Source organism: Colletotrichum acutatum (genome assembly GCF_030867785.1).
Source record: "Colletotrichum acutatum strain CBS 112980 chromosome Unknown BDZ83scaffold_19, whole genome shotgun sequence".
In the NCBI taxonomy this organism is placed as follows: domain Eukaryota; kingdom Fungi; phylum Ascomycota; class Sordariomycetes; order Glomerellales; family Glomerellaceae; genus Colletotrichum; species Colletotrichum acutatum.
In genome coordinates this window covers 483,246-491,034 of record NW_026849013.1, presented here as the reverse complement: position 1 = coordinate 491,034, position 7,789 = coordinate 483,246, and the positions used below count along the sequence as shown (strand labels likewise).

Here is a 7,789-nt window from a genome sequence, read left to right as displayed (position 1 = left end):
TCCCGCTCCCAACATCATTCACCCCCGTCCCCTTGACCTTGTGATCACTAGGATTCGCCGCCGCCTCGTACAATATATTCGCCGGCGCGCGCCCCAACTGCATCCACTCGCCCTTGAACCCCAAATACGACACCCTCGTCTCGTCCTCCTCCCCGTCGCCGAAATTGTCTTCGAAAAACAGCGTCAGGCGCTGGACGCGCCCGAAGAGGCTCCGCTTGACGGGGATCTCTTGGACCTGCCCCGTGCGCGAGAGCTCGAATTCCTGCGTGGGGTGGGCGTCTTCGGCCGAGGCGAAATCGAGGTCGTCGCGGTTGATGAAGATTTTGAGGGTGCGTGGCGCCGAGGGGGAGTCGGAGGTGCGGAGGAGGAGGGCGTGGAGTTTGACTTGGCCGGTGAAGCTTGGGTTTGTTAGTTGTGCTTGAGGGAAGAGATGTCGGTGATGGGTTTATGTGTGTGTGTGTGTGTGTGTGTGTGTGTGTGTGTGTGTGTGCGTAATGATAGTGAATGAGAAGGATGAATTGAGTAAAAAGAAAGTGGAAAAAGATAGCACTTCATAAGATCTCATAACCAAAAGAACTCAAAACATATCTCGATGAGACAAGACCAGATGGGACTTGAACACATGAAGAAAGTAGTGTTTCACTCACGGAACATTAATCAACAACTGCTCATCACAGTCGCTCACGACCTCGGGTTCGGCGTCCAGCCTCTCGGCCCACGTCTTCTTGACGACGGCTCGCGCGCTGCCGATCGCCGCCTCGTTGAGGGCCGTCACCTTGTCAAAGTTGATGTGGCCGTACAGCGAGTGCTGCAGCGCGGGGGTGATGTCGTCCGAGTGGTCGTGCTCGTCGTGGCCGCCGTGGCTGTGGTCGTGGTGTTCGTCGTGGCAGTGGGACATTGTGTGTGGTCTTACTAGGTTGGGTTTTTTACTGTGGTGTTCTGGTGTTTTGATGTTGGGTGTTTTTTTGGTGATTTGCTGTTGAGACTGGTGGTGACGATGGTGGGGGTGTTTTTGGAGGGGTCGTTTGGCACTGGTGAGGGGTTCTTCCTTTCCGGTGGGTAGTTTGGGTGATATATTGTAAGGCGTGGTAACTAGGTGAGATCTTCCCTCTGTGGTGATATCTCGTGGCGTAAAGACCGTTTGGGTATCAAGGATGCGAAATGAGTGAGTGATGAAGATGAGTCGTTCTACGTTTGCTCAATGATGCTGCGGATGATGGAGTGCAGTGAACAAACGGCCCCACTTCAAGCTAGAAGGTTCCGGCGCCGGGTCCGTGATTGGCTCTAAGCCCACCTCCGCTGGACGTCGAGGTCCGTTGCGGCCCCGTTGATGAAAAGAGTTTTTACCAAAATAGGTGTTTTCAGTTCATAGAAATCATTTCTTGTGTTGGGTTTTTATTTCTTTTTTTTATATGTTGGTCGTTGAACTCTTTAAACGTATAAATGAAATGCTCGGCCTTTCGTGCTGTTTGCTCGTCTTGTCAGGCGGGTGAGAACTGGGTCGGGCTCACCTATGACTACCATGAATTCGCATCTTACGTAGATCAGAAGGGGCTCCATACCTTTTAAGTTTCTGACAATATTTCATAGTAGAAGTCATGTTGCCATTCTCTCATTTCATCGTTTCCTGGTTCTGCTCACTTCAGTATATCTGAACCAAGTTAGCTATTGGCCGGTCCCAAACACATCGTATGTGGCTAGCTATATCTCTCAATAGCGACGATTTCACTACATCCTACCGGTATCAGGGCTACCACGTTCTCATATATTTCTGGGGAAATTATAAGATCTTCACGTCTTGGCAAGACAGCGGGTTTGCCCTCGGTCCGTGATGTGGACAGCGTGTACTTGCCAGCTTTTGCCGTCTGTCAACTTTACGAGTGACGAGGAGAGTGATAACTTGACCAGTACAACACAACGACACCTGACATCAATGCGGAATGATATTGCAAAGCCTCGCTAGAAATGCAGCAAATCTTAAGCCTCCCTGCAACAACACCCTTAGATTCCAAGATTCCCCCTTCAAGACCGTCATCGTCTCCGCCTCACCATAGACGCAACATCCCCATCCCCCTCCAAACTCTCATCCACAAACCCAAACCTCTCGTACAGACCCTTGCCCGCCTTACTAGCATCAACATACGCCGCGACCCCATCCTCATCAGCAAGCGCGCACCCCCACTTGAGCAACATGGACGCCGCGCCCCGGCGCTGGTAATCGGGATGCGTGACCAGCGTGTCGAGATCTGGTTTCCTCCCCAAATATTCATCAGCAACCGTCAGTCAAAACGACTCTCGCGTCGAGAGCACCAGTATCTCTATGACAATATCTCAAGAATCTCAGGATGCCCAAGGATAACGTAGGTCAATGGAGAAGAGAGAAGCGGAGAAACCCAAATGATGAAAGAACGAAAGAAAAAACTCACAATAATGCCTCTCATCACCCATAACCCTTGCCCTCTCCCCCTCCTCCCTAGCAAAGAACAAATCACACACCTCGGAAGGCATATCCCCCGCCCAAGGAGGGTACCGCCGGCCCCTCTCGGCCGGCATACTCGTATCCCACTTCGCCCACGCCGCGATCCTCGGTCTGCTGCCTCCGCCTGCTTTTCCCACTTCTTCACCTCTACCCACTGCCTCACCCCTTCCCTTCGTCTCCTCCGTCCCGACCCCGGTCCCGACGTCGCTACTCACATCAACAACCTTGACAAACCGCTGAAATGGCTTCGCCGCCATATCTCCGCCATTCGCCTCATCCCACCACGCCCGCACACCGGGAGTATCGGGCCACAGACGGCGAATCACCTCGTCGTCGGCGAACGCCGCGAACCACGTCTCCGTCAGCGCGGGGATATCGTCTAGTGTGGCCTCCTCTAGTTTGAGAGTTTTCCCCGTTTTCGTGGTCATTGTGTGGTTTCTCTCTTTCCTTTCCTTTCCTTTCTTCTCCTTCTCCTATATTGTCTCTTTTCTTCAGTAGGCTTGCTTTTCCACTTGTCGAAAGATTGCTGTCGTTGAGTTGACGAGTTTGATGATATGTAATGAACACTTTCCTCTAGGCTCGTGTAACAGGTGAAATGAGAGAGAGAGACAGAAGTGAGTGTTTTTTGCTTACTTCCTAGGTAAATCAGGACGAGTAGGTAAGCAAGCAGGAACAAATGCGGGGTTTGGCATCTTTGTCGATCAGGTGCAGATAGGATGGGTAACACGATCGATCCAATGCGGCTCGTACTGGCCGACTTCGTTTTCAAATCTCAAGTCTTTTGCCCCCCCGTGTTAGCCCTCAGCTAGTTTTCAATCTTTGAATGTTATGCGATCAACTTTGCTGAAAATGGAGCAACTTACCGAGGCAAAACCTCTAGAAGCTGACGGATGTACAGAGCAGTGGAAAACATTAGCACATGTCAACCAACACACGCTCGCGAGCGAGCCACAAGTTTGATCCGCACTCTTTTTGCATGACTGATTTCAATTATGCAGAAGTCGCTGGTAATCGACACGAAATTTATGTACAGACACTGTCCAATGAAATAGCTCCCGTTCAATTGAAATTCGCAATTGTGCTCGCAGATGTTGGGTTCGGCGACCCTCTCACCTTTGTTCTGCAACGCTTCTCTTAAACCCGGTACATCATCCTCGTTTTTTCCCACACCCGTCTCAAAAGTTGAAAGGAAAAGTCAACCCAGGCGCGCTCAACCGTTTCTTTACTATCCAGTCCGGGAGGCCTGCGACACTGAGGAGAAAGTTGCCGCCGTCTATATGCAAAATACCGTCTAAACGTGTTGATTCTCTTGTGCGCCGATCTCGTCTCAATCATCCTGGGTACCCAGAGGAGCGTATCTACCGCTGCCGCTGCTGCTCTGGTCTCGAGTGCGACCAACAACTCTAGATACCCATCCACTAATGGTGCTGCTGGCCTCACCATCCTGGCCCTTGCCGTCGGGAATGTCGGGAGGGTCGAGAGACAGGCCAGGAATGGCGCTGTTGGCAGTAAAGTTGCCGGGCCGTCCCCGGTATTCGGAGCCGATGGGCGATCCGGGCACGAGCGAGTCGTTCTCGCGGCCATGCAGAGATGGTGTTCCAATGACAGTGCTGGCGTCGCCAAAGAGCGAGTCCATCTCCTCCAAGCGGACACCGCAGGTCTCGGGGTATATGAAGTATACTGCGGAGGTGTGTCAGCAATCAAAGTCCAGCCTGGGTACCAAGAAGTCAACTTACCAACAATGAAACTGACTGCACAGAAGAAGGCGTGCAGAAGGTACAACCGCCACTTGATCCACTCCTGCAGCAGGGGCGTCATTTCTCCGACAAGCCAGTTGAACGCCCAGTTGGTTGCGGTTGACAGACTGGCACCCTTGGAGCGAATGCTCAGAGGCAAGATCTCCGGAGGGTAGAGCCAAGGGATCGGGCCCCATGAGTATCCAAAAGCCGCATTGTAGATCATGACAAAGATGACGACCAGGGTGGGTGTATAGGTGATGTCGAGGTAGAGCCAGTACGAGATCATTGACAGTGATACACACATGACAATGGCACCGCTCAGCAGGATGGGCCGGCGACCCCATCTGTCAACCAGGTACCATGGGGGAATAGTCGAGAGAAGATAGGTAATGCCGTTCACGCCAGCCATGAGGACGGCATCGTGACCAACCCAGCCTGCCTGTTCAAAAACGTAAGGAGCATAGTAGCTGATGACGTTGATGCCATTGAGCTGAGCGAGACCCTGGGCCGACATGGCAATGAAGACACGAGTGCTGTACTTGCGGAACATCTCGGCGTATGTCCTCTCACCCTCCTGTCGCTGCAGAAGCACGTTCATCTTAATTTCGCGGTACTCGTCTCGGGCCTTTTGGTTGTGGATGTCACCCTTGCCGTAGAGGTTGGCAATGACAACAATACCTTCTTCGTCGTGATCGTTGTCAAGGAGCCATCTGGTCACAAGTCAGGATCGGCCACACAAACATTCATGGCACGCAGAAGACCAACCTTGGAGACTCTACAATGACCAAGCTTCCAATGCCCAGAAGGGCTCCCATCACGCACTGCATCAGAAGGGGAATACGCCATGACATGTCACTTTCGATGAATCCGCAGAAGTAGTCGACCCACACCGAGGTGGTGTAGCCGATGATGTTGCCGGAGAACTCGATGCAGGCAAGCTTTCCACGGTTGTGGGGAGGGGAAATCTCAGACTGATACACTGGGACGATGGTAGACAGAGCACCAACGCCCAGACCAGCAATGATTCTGCCCAACATCATCATGGGCATGCCATTGGCAAATGTCTGCAAGGCACCACCAACGAAGAAGATCATGGAGCCATATAGAATAGTCTTGCGCCGGCCGATGATATCGCCAACCTTGCCAACGACTAGAGATGAGATAAAGGCACCAACCTCGAGGATAGCAACCATGGTACCAATCTCGGCCGAGGAAGGCTGATGGAAGTAGTTACGGAAAAAGACACCCCTGTTGATTCCATCAATTAGCTGTGGCGATCAAAAAGGTGAGCAGCGGGCAGAGTATTAGACGTACGTGATGATGCCTGACATGACACCCTGATCATAGCCGAATAAAAAGACTCCCAGGGAGACGAAGATACTCGTGAAATAGCTGTTGGAGGAGGAGGTAAAGTCAGTCAAATCATGTCGCGATAAGGGTATTTCGGAAGGGCAGGACGCACATCAGGGCCTTGCCAGTGAGGCCGTGAACAGAAGAACCGCCCGGCATGATGGCGCCGATGACTCGCTGCGCGCGGGTCGGACGAGGTTGGGCGATGTCGGGAACCTCGATTGCCTCCTTATTAACACCTCCACGACGGGTTTGGGAGTTATCGCGGCGACTAGGAGACTCTTGTATGCGAACACGCTTCTTCTTGGAAGACTTGTGGGAGGGGTATCTCTTGTGAACGCCGGCTAGCAGCTCGTCATCAACGTCGCTGGGCAGTTGGGTGCGAAGGGGATCTTCGTCGTCGATAAGGTCGGCGATGTCCCCAGTGTCGGTCCAGGAATCGGACTCGGAACCGAGAGAGTCCTCTGATGACGGGTGGCCGTGATGATTGTGTTTGTCGTTGTCGAAGTTGTGGTGTTGGCGGTGGGAGGAAGAGGAGGTGTGGTGGTGGTTGTGGTGATCACGGTCACGGGCGCTGTGGTGGTTATCGTCCCGATCAGATGCTAGCAATGACGTCGCCTGTTCTTGCTGGTCTGGATGTGGCCGGGACTGCAGGGTCCGCAATGGGATGTTGGACGGGAGACGTCTACCGTTTGAAGAGGGAATCTTGGGCGGTTATGGGGCTGATTAGCGACAGCACCCTTCCGCTCTAAGAGGAATTGAAAAGGTTGGGGGGGTGGAAGTGAAAAGAATGTCTAAAAGACGACAACTGGCGGGCAGCGAGTCGAGTCGAGTCGAGTCGGGTCGAAAAAGTGACGGTGCTTGGTGCTTGGTGCTTGGTGCGTGTTACTGGGTACGGCGAGTAGGCCGAATCGGCATGTGTACTCTGTAAGGTGAGGTAAGGTAGCGTTGGATGACAATCCAATCCACTCCTTGGTGCAGCACTGCAGTGAGAGACTTTGGTGGGACTGGGAAGGGGTAGCTATGCGGACGGGCGGGCTGGTCGTGGGACCGCTGAGCAGGTAGCTCTCTGGGTGGTGCAGGTGCTTGGTCCCAATGTTGGATTTTGGGGAACCTGGGAAAATGGATTGGGGAGCAAATCAAGGCCTGCTATTGGTGCTGCTGTTGCTGCTGGGGCAGAGGGGAGCCAGGAGCAGGACGGGCGCGGGATGGGATTGGGCTGGAAGGCAAGGAGAAGGGGGAGGGGCCAGGCCAAGGCAAGTGCCAGGCAGACAGGCTGGCTGGCAGGGCAAGGCGACAGAGAGAGAGAGGCGGGAAGGGACGGGAGGGAGCGACTGAGAAACTGCAGGAGACAGCCCAGCTCAGGCTTGCGGCAGGAGCAGGAGACAGGCGGCGCGAGTCCGGCTTGGTTGGTGCTTTCCCAGAGTGGATGCCGTCGATGCAACCTGCTGCACAGTGACACACGGTCTTTCCAGGAAGCCTGTGAACTTGGGAAAGACCAAGGAAACCGATTGCTGGGGTCCCACTTTCCTTCGGTTGTAGCTTGTGCGCTGAGCAGCAAATTGTGGATCACCGCCGACCGGTGCAAGAATAGGTAGGTAAGGTAGCTGAAGACGAGCAAGTACTCAGTACTGAGGTATCCTGAGAATAGGATTCCAGAAATCAAATTCCAGTCTCTGCTTTCTTCTCCTCCTCCTCCTCTTCTTCTCGATCAATGCCAATGTCAATGTCTCTCAATACTTTTCGAAAAGAGCGAGGGGACAAGGTACAATGGAATGGCAAGAATGATGTCCAGGAATCCTGGCTTGGGGCAAGTGTCTTCCTGCGATAGGGAGGTACCGATGAGAAGCAGATGACCAGCCAGATGAGAGCCAACCTTGTTCCTTCAGGCTTCCCGTATCCTTTCGGTACAGGGTGCAGCTGGCCAAGGGGGCAAAAAGAGTACAGGCCGTACACAGTAGCGCGCGAGCCCACCTGAATGATGCTTCTACGCAACGGTGCAGCAAAGACGATGCCGCGATGGGGAAAACGGATGCAACAGGCAGTGAGAGAACTCTTGAAAGTCCACGCCGTTGTCCGATTTTCTCCTAGGGTACGGATAGCGCCTAACGGGTTTGAGGCAGTATGCCCAGTAGCGCAGATCTACCTGACCCTTTGCCTTGGCACAGAGTCCCGTCGATACAGCACGCAGCACGCAGTACGCAGCAGCACTCCGTGTCGG

The 7,789-nt window shown here is 53.4% G+C and overlaps 3 protein-coding genes across 3 annotated transcripts; all 3 read right to left on the bottom strand.

Annotated features, from left to right (window-relative positions):
- Window positions 1-898, bottom strand: BDZ83DRAFT_571159 (PITH domain-containing protein; the record flags this gene model as incomplete). Its single annotated transcript, XM_060504384.1, has 2 exons — window positions 1-398; window positions 648-898. Coding segments are annotated over 2 exons (649 nt in total), but the record flags the coding sequence as incomplete, so codon positions are not given.
- A 1,133-nt stretch (window positions 899-2,031) lies between these two features.
- BDZ83DRAFT_570987 (acetyltransferase) lies at window positions 2,032-2,907 on the bottom strand (the record flags this gene model as incomplete). The annotated part of the gene is made up of 3 exons (XM_060504366.1): window positions 2,032-2,246; window positions 2,427-2,615; window positions 2,691-2,907. 3 exons carry the CDS (start codon window positions 2,905-2,907, stop codon window positions 2,032-2,034), a joined length of 621 nt encoding a protein of 206 aa, XP_060368256.1.
- Window positions 2,908-3,711: 804 nt separating this feature from the next.
- On the bottom strand, window positions 3,712-6,486 carry BDZ83DRAFT_767871 (uncharacterized protein; the record flags this gene model as incomplete). The annotated part of the gene is made up of 6 exons (XM_060515294.1): window positions 3,712-4,159; window positions 4,216-4,928; window positions 4,984-5,466; window positions 5,533-5,610; window positions 5,681-6,253; window positions 6,458-6,486. The coding sequence occupies 6 exons, from the start codon at window positions 6,484-6,486 to the stop codon at window positions 3,807-3,809; spliced, it is 2,229 nt and encodes a 742-aa protein (XP_060368255.1). The 3' UTR covers window positions 3,712-3,806.
- Window positions 6,487-7,789: the final 1,303 nt, after the last annotated feature.